A 15,458-nucleotide genomic window follows, 5' to 3' on the forward strand; every position below is an offset into this window, starting at 1 on the left:
AGATTCTGTTTCGTCGTCTCCCCAAACATTTCTTTATCGTCCGCTATTGCTTTATGACTGCAAAGGTACGTGCGACGTCATATCCGGTCAAAGCGTGCGACGTCAGCGTTTCTTCGCAAAACCTGTTTCCATAGCCAACATTTGCATTTTCTTTTTTTTTGATATGCTTTAAAGTCAACCTCTTCCAAGCATACAAACTTTTTGGGGCGAATTTCTAGCGTTTCCATTTCGTTTTATTTTCCAATTTCTTGAAAATTTGAATAAAAATGGGTGGATGGAAACGCCACTACTTTGCCTGGTAATGAGTTACTTTTATTTGGAAGTCATTCCAATACTCGGTTACTTTTATTAGCAAGTAATTTTTAACTATAACCAATTACTTTTATAAAGTAACGTTCCCGAGACTGTGTAGGACACAAACTTTTCACTAGTGCACTCTAGCCTACTCCATGGCCACAAATGAGTATTTGATGGCCACAAATGAGCATTTTGCTCACGTTTTAATCTAAATTGTGGCCACAATTGAATTTTGGCGTCGTACATTCACAATCATTAGGTTACTGCTTTCTTTTTCTTTTTTCTTTCCTTTTTTGTTTGAGCCGATTAGTGAAGGAGCATGCCCCCCCCCCCCCCCTCACATTTTGAAATGAGGCAGGGCGAGGAAGTGGAGCGAGAGATGCTGGTAGCCTGTAGACGCATTTAGAGCAGCAGGCAGATGATACAAGTTTAATTAGAGCGCCTCCTCTTCACTCGCTGCAAGTCGTCGTCATGCTGTGCGCCGCTCGCTCGCTCGCTCGCTGCAGCCTGCCCACTGCAACGCTTCCACAGCAGCTCTGAGATTTGCACCAGCAGATGGCTTCAATTTAACACTTCACAATGTAACATTTTAACTCTTTCACTGCCAGACGTTTTCAGAAACGGGTTGTTCCCAGTGCCAGCCGATTTAAGCATTTTGACTGATCTTTCAAGGTCCACAGAAAATGTTGTGTTTGAACTATACACTCTCATCTTTCATCAGAAAAAAAAAGTTTGTTTCTACCTTATTCCGTTCTTCAGTAATCAACAATAGAAAATGGTTACTTTCACCGAAATGCTCTGTTTTGAAACAAAAAAACGGAGAAAAAGAGCTTTTTGTGAAACGATGTTATTTCATGCACTCTAGTGAATTGTACACTTCTTTTTGTCCATGAATGATGCCACAAACACCTAAATAGTGCTAGCAATGACAATAGCAAACTATTTACAAATGTGTGCAACTGTGGTACTACTTACAATTATGTATTATATCAAATACAGTTTTTCTTTTTGTAACGCTCTCCTGCGTGCAAGGAGACGCAGCAGGACTCGCACAACAGTTTACTTTCACTTTGGTCCGTTTCGCGTGCAAACGTTACACTTTCTTGACGGCCTTTTTTTCCGGGGAATAAATAGCAAGTAGCAGACTGTACACACTTCCTCCGATGAATATGCATTGGACTCGGGGCACTCTCCGTCGTCCGATCGAACGTGCGCCTGTGCGTGCTCGGATGTGCTCCGCGTTACGACACCGTCATAGCCGCTGCGTCAGCGGTTCCAATTTCGCCGTCAAGCTCGGATTCACCATCATCATCATCGATGATGATCATCGTCGTCATCAATGTGCTCTTTAGCGTTGGTCGATGCTTTTGGTCTTTGAAAAAAAACGGCTCGGGCGTGAGCTCCTCGCAGCCGGTCGCCATTTTTCCTTTGGTTTCCATTCTGATCTCCTGCTCGACGCTCTTCCTCCGCCTCTACTGACGCCCACCCGATCTTGTCAAAAGACAGTCATCGCTGCCCTCTAAGGGCCCAAAATAGTCCTTAGGCACAACAGACCTAATTGAAACTTTCACCACAGATGCGGAAGGCTTCCCCCCACCCGTTTCAAAAATAAAAATAAAAAATTGGATGACGTCTTTTGACGTCATTGGCAGCCCTACGTAGGTTTTTACTTGACGTCTTTAAACGTCAGTGGCAGTGAAAGAGTTAAAAGGGCGGGGCAGCACGCTGGAGTAGTGGTTAGCACGTCTACCGTGCAGTTCTCAGCTTCTGGGCTTGAATCTCAGCTGCGGTCTTGCAGTGTGGACTTTTACGTTTATGTAAGATTAATGAACTTTAGTTTGAGTGGTTTCCGTTTTGCTGAAATTGGCTTTAGAATCTATCTTAAGTTTCATCATTATTCACAAATCTGTTTAAAGCTTTTTTCCAACCATGCTCTTCAGTTCAGAGACTCCTGGTTGAACCTCTTACACTCTGCTGCCACCCGCTGGCCGTTTTTGTAATAACGAGTACTACCATTGCTTCTCTTCAGTTCAGAGACTGCATCAAAGCCTTCTGTATGCTCGAGCATAAAAAATAAGTGTATAAATACGTCTTTGGGAACATGGTAATATTTAAAATAGAACGCATTTATACGTTTTTGGGAGCAGATGAGTTGATGAGGACCGTAGTTTGTATTGTGGGTATTGATTGGACTGGCCCTATGCCACACGGAACAGCACCACATACAGATTGAGAATAGAACAACGACGATGGGAGCAACGAATATGACCGCACTGGGTTTACACACTGCGTGTGTGCGCTTGCGCTGCCAGCGTCGCACTCCAGCTCAGAATGTTTTGTTTTTCCCTGAGGCAGTTTGGGCGGCCAGTCGGCGCTCAGGAAGCATATTAACGTCTGGCCACCAAGCAGTCACAATGTGCACCCTGGACCCTTTTGGTCCCTTCGCCCACCCTCTTACGGTCTCTGCCCCCCTTGTTGATGTGCCTCCCTCTTGGATTTCATCGGTGTGCTGCGTCCGCAGGGTCCCGCAGCCACTTCACTTTGCACTTTGAGTGCGCTGGGCTTGCGTTTAGACTGACCTTTTAATCAGAGCGGTGTGAAAAGGGGACGGTGACTCATCCTCCTTGTCACATCCAGCAACAATGCTCGCCGTTGGCCTGCCCACGTGACGCGGCGCTTTCGTTCCGCACACTTGTGATTGTGAAGGTCTGTTGTTTGTGCCTCCATTTTCCACCTTCTTGGGCGTGGTTGAGTATCAGTACAGTATCGAAATTGGAGATCATTTGAGGCTACTTAGTAGAAACTGCATGATTTATCATGTTTTACATTCGTTAAACAGAAACAAGCGGACTTCAGACATTTTGCAACCTGCTTTGAATGCATGTATAAATGATATGCTCAATGATGTTTACAGCAGCGAGGAAACTTGTAGGGGTCTAAGGAAGTGAGCGCTAAAAGAAAAAGGGGTCTTCAAAGCAGCACAAAATGTCCACTTGTTAAAAAATAGTGACCACCACGCCAAACACCTCCCGGCCCTAAGAGCCTACTAGCCGTATGTCTCTAATCTACACATATACGTACAGTTTATACAGTAGTCTGCTTGCAAGATGGGTGGAGTAAGATGGCCGCCCTGTGGCTTCAACGGCTTGCACAGGCGTGTACGGGCGATCGGCTATCCAGTAATATAAACACATCAGTGTGAAAACTACAGTAGCAATGCTACTTTTCCCCCCACTCTCTTTTTAACCAATCGGATTTCAGATTCATTTTCAAAGTTCCTGGCACTTGTTGATTGGTGAGAGCAAAACTTGTTACAGCCAACTTTGACTAGCAAAAGACGTCTGTGCTGATCCCCCGGAAGTATAACATCATATTTGTGCCGAAAGCTCACATGCTGCGTTGTTTGTTGTTGTTGTTGTTGTTGTTGTTTTTTCTCCCTTCTGGGCCAGCGTTGAGCTTCAGCTGCCTGCCGTTCAGGTTGCTTGGCTCGGCGGGCGCTGCAGCCCGAACACGTGATTAATCATGTTGAGGTGGCCAGAAGCACAACACTGTGTGGGAGACCTAATGGAGTTGAAAATGGAATATTTAGGTGTGCCATGCCATCCATTTTCTTCCCTCCATCCAAACAGGACATTCTTCTTGGCCGACACGCTTCGAGCTTGTGTTAACTTTGATGTCACTTTGTTTCAAGCGTAAATAACCATCTTTGTTTTGCCGGTTTTAAAAATTTTTTTTTTTTTTTTTTTTCAGGAGAGCTCAGTATTGTTCATTCGATTTGACATCATCATTGCTCTCCTTTTTAAAAAAAAACAAAAAACAAATCAATTAAAAAAAATTTAATATATATTTTTTTTTAATATATATACATATATATATACATATACACACACATATATATATATATTATTTTATTTTTTTTGTATGTGGGTGAGTATGTGTATGAGCGTGTGTGTGTGCGTGCGTGCGTGCGAGCGTGTGTGTATTCATCAGTTCACCTAAAGCCCATTAAAAAAAATCCCATACTAATAATATAATATAATAATAAATTGCCAGATGCAGAAACATCAATGTAAGTTATCACGATGTGGTGGCTCTCGCTAACAGACAGAATTAAGTAACCGGAATTAGGTTAAAAAATTCTATATACGTAGACCATGTTTCTATAAATTTTGATATTTGGTTTTTATTTGAGGCCGATATTTTTTCCATTAAAATGTGATTTATGAGGAGGTTAGACCATTGGTCGATATTCAGAGTTGGTTTATTTTTCCAGTTAACAAGAATTGTTTTTTTAGCGATAGTAAGGGCTACAAGTGTAGATTGAAATTGTTTATGTGGTAAGTCAGTTGTTGTTAGGTCACCTAGCAAACACAAGTTTGGAGATAAAGGTATCCTACAGTCCAAGATAGCGGAAAGTTTTTCTAAGACTTTAGTCCAGAAATACATAACCGGAGTACATAACCATAAAGCATGAACATAAGTGTCTGTAGTGTTTTGTAAGCATTGGAGACAAATGTCGGAGTCGGAGAGTCCCATTTTCTTCATCATATATTGAGTAATGTATGTTCTGTGAATAATTTTATATTGGATAAGTTGTAAATTTGTGTGTTTTGTCATTTTAAATGCGTTTTCACAAACTTGAATCCAAAAGTCAGGTTCCGGTGCTATAGACAAGTCTGTCTCCCATTTCGAGATGGGTAAAGACATTTTATCCGTATATGAAAGTAACTTATATATTTTTGAAAGTTTTTTTGTTGTTGTCGGAGAAAGCTTGTTAATATCTTTAGCTAAAACAGGCGGTTGGAGCGTACCCCGAAGTGTTGGAATTTCTTTCTTTATCATATTTTTAACTTGTAGATAATGTAAAAAATTTCCGTTTTTTATATTGTATTTTTGGAGCAAGGATGTATATGATATAAACATATTATCTGAGAAGAGATGGTGGAGATGTGTAATTCCTTTCTGCTCCCACACAGCTAAATGAAACGGTTGGTTTTAAAAATTAGCTGCGGGGTTTGCGCTCCCATCTGCTTACCTGTTCACCAGCTTCATCGCAGTTGACTGCAGAGCGACAATTATTATTATTTTTTTTAGCCAGAGCTGCCAATTTCAGGGCGGAAAATCAGGTAAAAGGCATGTCCAGAGTGAACTGGATTTTAGTTTTGTGCTGCGCGCGGCACCATCTGTTGGCGCTTGCCATTTGGCGCCACCCTCATAGCATGGCAGCTAATCAGCGGGATCATGCTCTGGCAAAGGCTGATTGAGAGAAAAAACATTTGCCATTGGGCCTTCAGGCTATACAAAATTGCAATATAATAGCACACAAGTGTGTCACATGTGGCATCTGGAGCGGTTCGCAATATTTTTCAGGTGACATGACATGAACTTAAACAAAAAACGAAAAAAATTCGGGCCCATTGAGGGCAAAGTTGAAATGTGATTGCTACAGAAACAGTTCTATAGCTAAAACATAAATGACATAAGATTCGATTCACATGGCAACACAAAGAGGCTGAATTCTGATTGGACAAACAAACAAAATTACTGCAGCATCCAAATGTCCGGCAGGCAGTGCAGCTGACGGAAATCCTACCCACTGATCAGATCTGCCCAGGGGTGGTCAAACCTTTGTGGTCATTGGCAACATTTGGCACGTCTGAAATTGTTTATTTTAGTAAAAAACTGCTAGTTAATTCATATTTTAAATACTATCATTAAGATATTATCTTAACCTATCATTTTAATAAATAAATCCTTTTTTTTATTTGACTAAAAAAATGTTTTACAATACTTAATCATTATTAAGATACATGAACGCATAATTAATACAGCACATATTAAAGGATACTTTATATTGTGAATGCTTGGTTGGCCGTACTTTTAAAGCAATACAATTTGATGGCACAAATATTGTAGTTCGAGTTGTAAATCGTCTCTGCCAGGTAAAATCCTCTGCGCATCTCCAAAATGACTACTTTTCTACAACTGTATTACATCATCTCCCCAAACTTTTTCAAAGATCTTAGAGCCACGAGTGACGCAATAAATCAAATGCTGAGCTGACTATTTAGTTTAATGGGCATAAATAAATCTGCACGCATTTATTTACCTTCGGTTCCTTCTGCACCAAAGCATTATAGCGATCCATTTTTAACAAAGCAGACTTTTTGAAATGTCGCTGACCTAACTATATTGAGAAACATCCAAACTTTCGATCTTGTGGCGACATAATGCAGCACAGCTCTTTCAGAGTGAAAAATGAGGCTGACGTTAATGACACTTATTAGTTAATATATTTGCTCTGAAGCTAATGTTGATGTGAGTACGGACCAATTGCATCGATTTTTGGAAAAAATTATACATTGGGCATATTTGGACAGTTCAGTTCTTCTGATATTGTTTAGAGCGGCAGAAATGTCCCTTGCTGTCCGCGACTCCTCACCACAGGATAAAAGGCCGATTAAATGTACAAGGTAATGAATGAGTGTTTCCCTCAGAAGGGTTTAATGACGCTGGCCACCCACCAAGCTCCCGAGTCCTTTAACGCGGCGGCCTCCCTATCGCCTGCACGGGGCAATTATTCCCCCGTCCTCGTCTGCCAGGGGCAATTAATCCCGCCTGGAGGCCCTTCTCCACGCCTCGTGCACTTTATCTCCAAGTTTGCCACGCTTCCATAAGCGCAATGCGTCCCCTGACCTATTCCCTCGCGTCTCCTTGCCATCTCTCAGGCAATTTTTGTTGCCGCTCACTTGGCTGCCACGCGGACACACCTGCGACCGCGCCGGCCCAGCGTTTCCCCTTCGTCAGCTCTCCCCCGGCAGCTTAATATGCGCTCGCATCCACTCCTCAACAGATAGTCCTGTCAGCTTGAAATGAGGCGGCGGCGTTCATGCATAAACACACCCCAGCACGCCGACGGGCACCCCCGCCACACCGCCGCCTCCTCCTCCCTCGCTCAAACAAACGGCCGTTAATTGTTCAAATGTTTACACTGGCCGGCTACTCGGCTGCACCTCGCCGGTTCCTCTCACGTCGCCATCCGAGAAGCCTCCCCGAGCCCCCCCCCCACTTGTCCAAACGCCGCGCCACTTGAGTGCATCGTCTTGTTAAAAAGGCTTCCTGAAGCTGAAAGGCCAATCACATTAACACCCGAGGAAGTGTCAAGAAAAGACTCGAGAGAATTTGCCGGACGATCCAATCAAGTCGTCAACTCTCGTGCCGATTTTTAAGGAAAGGCAAGGCGGCTTTATTTCTGTTTCATACACGAGGCAACTCGATGTGCTTCACACAAACGAGGACACAACACCAAAGAGCATTGATAAACACAACAGCTAATGACATTCAGAAGCACAAAAAAAAACCATTAACAACATTAAACAGAGTAACAGAAGATTTTTCAAACGTTTCAAAGTCATGAAATAAAAGTAGGTTTCTTACATTACCAAAAGACCATCCTGTGCAATTGATCAAAACAAAACAAAAACTTTTAAGCATTTACAATCGGGGCTGAAGTTTATTCCATTTATGTGCAGCATAACAGCTAAAGGATGCTTCACCATGTTTGTTTTTAAGTGTTTTTGTTTTGTTGAATGCGCTCTTATATATAAAAGGTCAACCAAGGCACATAACAAGCAAAGTCTGCTCACTTGATGCTAACCTATCATGTGAAACAATATAGGCAGGCTAATAGCAATTAGTGTAGATGTTTTCAAACAACTGCTGTCTGCAATTTCAACACGCACGAGTAACGACACATACAACCATTCTTGCAGGTATATTATTCTCTCTGCCGTATGGGAACTTTTTGACTGTCATCGACCGTTTAATTCATCAACGGGATTCCAACTGTTTATTGCCACTGACGTTCTTTTCAGTTCAATCATGATTCGGATGTAAATCTCGGCTCATCACGTAGATTATGAGGGAGAGAAATGCCAACATTGTTGGAAATGGGTCCAATTTGGGCACGCCACACTCAAGAGGATCGATGGTTGCGTTCAGACTGCCAGCCTCGTTTATAGAAACGATTTCGAAAGGCTGATTTTTTTTCTTACGTAAGATGTCACAAAAGCAAACCATTTCGTGTCAAAGTATCTTCTGTTTGACATGTTTGTTTTTACACAGGCCGAGTTTTCTCTGCTTTTTTTCGGTCAGAAATAATCTTTACCAAAAAATGCAAACGTGAGAAACAAAACATTTTTCTGGTTCTTGATGAGGTTTGAGTGGTCTTTGGTAGGTTTTGGTGCTTATAATGTCACGGAACAGGTCGGAAAGAGCAGTCAAAATGTTGTGCCAGTCAAATCAGGTGTGTTGCAAGTCTTCCAATAGAGCTCAATGTTGCCCGGCATGTTGGGGCACAACTCTTTAAAGTCCACTTGCCTGTATTGTGTGAAAATAGATTAGAAACAAAAATGTGTGATATGAAGGGGATTCACTGCACAAACAGTCTTGTTTGCTGGCTGTAAATCAGCCACAGATGGTGCAGCCCGCCGGATTTGTTTATATTCCATTTTCACACAAAAAGGCACCAGGGAAATGTAAAAAAAAAAAGGATGGCAGAGAATTTGCCGGAAAGGTCCGATCCAACAGGCCCATCTTGGAATGTCATCGCAAATGTCTAATTGCCCCTGTAATTGCCAGGAACAAAAGGCCGGACCGCCAGGATGGCCAACCCGTCACAAAGCCATTACTCAACGTTGTTGCCGGCAAATGTAATGGCGAGGAACGTCTTTACAAGATTGATGTGAAATCCTGAGCGTGCGTGCGCGCGCGCGATCCCCAAGGTCCTTTTTAAGACGCGAGGCCGCAACCTTGTTGTCCTTGTCAAGCCGCCATTGTGCGAGGCCTCGCTTCCCGTGATGGGTCGCAGCCATTTTTCTCCCGCAGATCGCGCCGCTCCGCTCACTCACGCGGAGAGGATTTATCCAGCAGCTGCAGCCGCGGGATAATTAGATGCTCGAAGGCGGCGAGGCGAGTTTTTCAGCCGTTTGGCCCGGCTGGCCGCGGCGGCTTTTGCCACTTGAATAAACGCGATAAGAAGCGCAAGAGTCCACCTTGAAGCGCACTTTCTTGCCACGCTCGCCATCTGCCACGTATCTGGTTTTTTTTGTCATGACTGCAGTTTGCCGATTTTGCCAGAACGAATGTCGCGCAAACCTCAATGACGCCGTTAAACTATTAGCAGCCGTCCCTGGCGAATATCTTTGTGGGGATCTCACGGCAATTTGCGCGTTCCCAATTTGTGATGTGGTCACAAATTCCCATCAGAGACAGCTGAGATGTGTAACGTGTTGTAAAACAATCGTGTGGCGACAAATAGTATAGAAAAGGATAGAAAGCTGTTTTTATGTTTTGTGTCTACACGTGCAATGAGATTGAAAGCCGATCCTTCTGTATGAAAAAGTCAACAATATAAACTATTTACAACAAAAAGATGAATAGTAATGCAAGAAGATAAAAGAATAGATTTGCAGTCTAATTGTTAATATTGCTCACTATTTGAGTTCTTGCAGTGCTCCAAGCACATGAAACAAATGAATGCACAGTAGTGTCGTCTTGAATGTTTTTTTGATGGAGAAATTAAATATTTCGGGCCCCTCCCCCTCCCCAGCTCGCCACTGTGACTATAAATAGTTTAACTCTTTGACTGCCAGACGTTTTCAGAAAAGGGATGCCATGGGTGCCAGCCGATTTAAGCATTTTTGACTGATCTTTCAAGGTCCACAGAAAATGATGTGTTTGGACTATGGAAACACACATACTACCAAATGAAAGATTGGACTCTCATCTTTCATCAGAAAAAAAAGTTTGTTTCTACCTTATTCCGTTTTTCAGTAATCAACAATAGAAAATAGTTTGTTTCACCGGTTTTGAAAAAAAAACGTATTTTAACGTCTTTGGCACTCCTCCATAGGATTTTACTAAACGTTATTTAACGTTTTTGGCAGTCAAAGAGTTAATTTATAATTGTATCCAAGCAAGTCCCAAGTTCTTCAATTACAGTGGATATGAAAAGTCTGCACACCCCATGCCAGTTGAACTCCAACCGCAAATAAAGTTCAGCTGTTCTAGTAGGCTTTTCAAAGTAAGCATCTTTGAGCCTAAGTCACAGTGTGTCGAGAGCTTCCACAGAATTCCATTGTTCAATCTTCAAAGCAGGAAAAGTGACTCGAACCCTCACCCGTGGTTGTCCAAAGCTAGCGCTAATCCTCGCATCCAACGAAACTCAATGCAGCTCTGCTTACCGCTGATGTGGCCTTTCACGTCTTTTTAATGTTGCCATTTATATTTAATAGCACATTTCAAGTCATTTTCTCCGTCTAAGTTTAGCTGTGGCGCTCTTTTGTCTGCACTTAAGCACATTCACGCGCACGCGGCTATTATCTCCGGCTGGGGCTGCTCGACCGGGGGGGGCTTTTCAGGGCTTTGTGCGGCATGAAAAGAAAGTGTCAAGATCGTCAGATGACGCCCGGCGCACGGGCTGACGGGGGAGAGGAGGTCGCTTGTGACTGAGTTCCATTCATACGCTGCATCGCCATCTTGATATGAATCGTTTTTAATTAGACGCTCCGCTTGTTGTTTACTCGGGTGATGTTGCTTTATGGGATGCAGAGGGGAGGGGAGGGGAGGGCACATGCGCAAGGTAGTCAGCTTGACAAGGGAATTTGGTTAATAAGCACAGCAGGGAATGCATTGTAGGTAGAAACAAACAAATCAGGCCTCTGGGGGATGTCATTATTATTTCATTTTATTGTTGCAAAATATCGGGATGGAAGGAATCATGTTGACTGCCAAACAATAGACGGGTGACCTCATTGTTCCGCAACCTTTATTGAGTCAAAGCACAACAGAAAAGACTCATGGCACATTGCCAAAGAAAAATCTTCCAAAAGTCTATCCAGTGAGTGAACATTCAAGTTATATATATATATATATATATATAATATATATATATATATTTTATATATATATATATATATATTATATATATATGAGCCAATACTCATTCCACACTCTCTGACACTGCCACCTAGTGGAGTAGCTGTGTAATTACACTTTATTCTCGTATGGAGGGAAAAAAAATGTTCCCGGGGGATAAATCAAAAATCTTTTTGGTCTTGCGCAACGTTGCAATACAAAATGTTCTTCCTTTATGCCACGACTGCCCGTACAGTATCAGTAATGGCCAATAATGGTGATGTTATGAATCCATTATTATCATTCATAAGGTGCTTTTCAAGCGTTTAGTGCACTTGAGAGAACTTTTTAGCCCATTAACCTAAAAAAGAACGCCTCCTTTGCCCCATCATCGTGCATCGTCTCAGGATGACTGACTTTTCATCAGATGCGTGATTAGAGGCGGAAGGTGACTCCATTAAACTTTTCTTACCCCCCCCCCCTTCCCTCATCTCGAAAATGAACGTTTCAATGAGTGCGTTGGGATGGATGGCGAGCTGCCGGATGGGTCGACGCGGGGGGTGAAGGCCAATTTCAATTGCAGCTGTAATCGTTTGATTGGTTATTGGACGTCTCCTGTTGAATTTGCGCGTGTGGCGGGGAGGAGGCGTGTGCGCCAGCGGCGCGTGTGCGGGTCACATGTTGACTTAATGCCAGCCATCCATTTTGCGTTGGCTGTGCTCGGGCTGCACAGCGAGAGCCTCATTCGTCACCCGCCTTGTGTGGCTGTGCAACCCGCTGGCAGACGCACACACACGCGTGCGCCGGGCATTCCACTATCAATCGAACAAGGGGCCTTAAATCCATCATAAACGTGTCAGCCACTGCAATGACACACACACACTTGGCTGGTGACATATATGCAAATACATATGCACATTCTCTCAGCGGTGTTTGTGCGCGTGCGTGCGTGCGTGCGTGCGCGTGTCGGTGGGTTTGTGATTGATGGACGACGGCCGCCTCGGGCGGACGAGCCTCATGCAGGCCACCTCATCCATTTTGTTCAATTTTCATGAATGTCGAATTTTTCAGGTCAGACCAAAAATGACTTCATAATTAATATATAATAGCAAATTTGTTGACTCTTTTCCATATGTATTAATAGCCTGTCTAACATTAATAAACAAATGATGAATTCTTAATTAATGTTTTAGCGGGAAGCGATTTTTCATGTTTAACACCACTTGTCAATTAATTGATAAATAATGGGAAAATTCATCAAATTTCATGGTGAAATGACATTTAGTCTATGTATATTGCTGTCAAATTTCTTCTTTGTATCCCCCCCTAATCCCCCCCCCCCCCCCCCCTAGAGAGGAATCCCCATCGCGCAGTTCTGCAAGGATTTCAACGAGAAAACCAAAGAGCTGAAGGAAGGCATCCCTCTTCCGATCAAGATCAACGTGAAGGTACGCGCGTCCTCCAAACTCGCCGTCCCGCCCCCGACCCCGGCCCGCCCCCACCCCGCGGCGTCGCTTAATTCCGCCGGCTGAAGAACATTTAGCGAGCGCTTCCATTATTCATACTCTGGCGCAGGAGCAAGCCTTTTTTCATTTGCATTCATTAATGAAGCAATACCCGCGGGAAGGTGCAGTCAAGCGGCATTAAGTGCCAGCAAGACACGGCCATGAGTGAAAAGAGCTTGTTCTTTGCCCCCCACCCCCAATTCGCTCTCTCACATCACCACTCATTATTTGACTTGACACCCTCCCACCTCAAATGTCAGCATTCAGCCACATGCGTAAATGCTACATAAAGCCCACCACTGCCACTTGCAAGTGACGTCCGGTGTACGAGTGCAGCGATTCTCACACTCAGGGATGTGATTTTTCCGCTAATTCGCGGAATTCCACTTTTTTTTATGCACATGACTCCGACAGATAACATCTTCTGCTATAACAAAGACATTTGTGGTATGCTCTAATATGAGTTACTTTTCATTTGGTCATGATACAATTATTTGTTCATGAAATTTGAACTCTTCAACATTATTTATGTGTTAACTTAGTAATCACATGAGTTAGATATGATGATATTCTCAGTGATAGTTTTTAAAAGCAAAGGCAGTCCAATGTTTTTGAATGTGACTGATTTTGAGTTGACTAAAACTGCCATTTTATATGGGATAGTTCAATATACATTGAAAATTTATGCTGTTGTTTTGTCTATTTCTTTGTCATGTGAGTGCATTGAAAGTACTTCAAAACACGGAAAACCCATGAGCTCCGGGGGGCTTCGCTAGCTAGCCTAGCTGGGTGCCAGCGGCCCCCAGACCCCCGGCTAAATTTTCAGATAATTTCACTTTGGTCAAATCACATCCCTGCACACTTGATTGAGCCAAAGTGCATATTTTGTGTCAGAAAAAAATCTTATGGAACATCAAGCAAATATGTCACAAAATGTGAAATGATGCTGATCTTGTCTCAATTGACATGCAAATGCGCTTGCTCACTTGAGTTCAACTTATTGACTGGTCTAGCCCCTTTCAAAGCAGACTTCGCTGCAGTATCCCTTTAAGCGTGATCTCAAACTGTAAATTAATGAGAAAGGGGCTTTTGCTAGCAAAAAAAAGTCATTTATTTACACGTATAACTAAGAAATGTACCATGAGTATCTCGACTTACCTACTACTGATTTGATCTTCTACTGCCTGTCAATCTTCTGATGTCAAATCCAAAGCGACGCAACACCGCCATCTACAGGGACCTGTTAGAGGTTTGCAAAAGAGAATTTTACAGACCAGAGACCCTCTTCCACACCGAATGTAAACGTCAGCGGCGGTAAACGCTTGGATTCCATTTGACGAATCGAAACGTCCACGGCGGTGAATGCGCTAAAGCCTGACATTTGAATTCCTCGCATTAGCGGACGTCTTGTGACGATGTTCCATCTTCAGCGTCTGCGACGAGACTCGTTAAAAGCAAGACGCGGCGCCCGCCCGAGTCGACTGTTCCCCGCAAACGACGGCTGCCGCTTTCATGTTGACGCCAGGAGGTGACACCTGCAGTTGATTAGCTTAGCCTAGCACCAAGAGCGCAAGTCTGGGGAATCGGCGACCCCACCTGGCGCCCCACCCGGCGCTCGCTGCGTCTTTTTCATCATCAAAAAACGCGCGTGGGCGTCATTCCTTTGGGAGAAAATACAAACGCGGAGTCGGAGTGTCAGCGCGGATTCTTGTTGAGACTGCGTTCTGCGGTTTGTTGTTTTTAATGACTCTATTCACAGCAGTCGCCGAGACGGATTCAAAAGGTAAATTGTAGGACGTTTTACTTGTAGGGAGGTTTGAAAATGTCATGTGACAGACAAGCAGGAACCGTTTACATTTTGGCAAGCAACTGGATGAAGGTGCAAATCCAGAAAACGAAATGAAATGTGAATATCATCAGGAGCAAAATTTGGATCGTTATCGGTTATTATATTCCCAAAAGAAATGTAGCTAAATTAATAATAATAATAATAATAATAATTCTAATTGCAATACACACGGTGAAAACCTTTTTTTTTTTTTAACAAATATGAAGTCACGTTGACTTTTTGTTTTGAGGGTTTTTTGTGGTGGGTTAAGAAATAAATACAAATATTTGAGTAAACGTCAAAAAACAAATTTGTTGAACTTGATCAGTAGATTTATATGTGAACATTACTTAACTCTTTGACTGCCAAAAACGTTAAATAACGTTTAGTAAAATCCTACGGAGGAGTGCCAAAGACGTTAAAAGACGTTTGTTTCAAAACAGAGGTGAAACTAACCATTTTCTATTGTTGATTACTCAAAAATGGAATAAGGTAGAAACTAACTTTTTTTTCTGATGAAAGATGATAGTCCAATCTTTCATTTGGTAGTATGTGTGTTTCCATAGTCCAAACACATAATTTTCTATGGACCTTGAAAGATCAGTCAAAATGCTTAAAATCGCCTGGCACTGGGGACAACCCGTTTCTGAAAACGTCTGGCAGTCAAAGAGTTAACATTTGGGGGGGCGGTATGGCTCAGTGGTAGAGTGGTTGTCTCCCAACCCAGAGGTTGTGGGTCCGATCGCTGGTCCTTGAGACCATGCCGATGTGTCCTTGAGCAAGATGCTCAATTCCCACTCGCACCTGATGCTTCGCCATCAGTGGGTGAATCTGACGTCAGTGTGAAGCGCGTTGAGTGCCTTAAAAAGTAGGGAAAAAAAACGCAATACAAGTGAAAGATCATTTAGCAT

The 15,458-nt window shown here is 43.0% G+C and overlaps 1 protein-coding gene across 1 annotated transcript in view; it reads left to right on the forward strand.

Moving 5' to 3' along the window:
- The window catches only part of mrpl11 (mitochondrial ribosomal protein L11), a 53,675-nt gene that overhangs the window by 33,813 nt on the left and 4,404 nt on the right, over window positions 1-15,458 (forward strand). Inside the window, exon 4 of the mRNA XM_077577922.1 lies at window positions 12,567-12,662. Within this exon, the coding sequence (XP_077434048.1) occupies window positions 12,567-12,662 (96 nt within the window). The remainder of the gene's footprint in view (window positions 1-12,566; window positions 12,663-15,458) is intronic.

Source organism: Vanacampus margaritifer, chromosome 10 (assembly GCF_051991255.1).
Source record: "Vanacampus margaritifer isolate UIUO_Vmar chromosome 10, RoL_Vmar_1.0, whole genome shotgun sequence".
Classification (NCBI taxonomy): Eukaryota; Metazoa; Chordata; class Actinopteri; order Syngnathiformes; family Syngnathidae; genus Vanacampus; species Vanacampus margaritifer.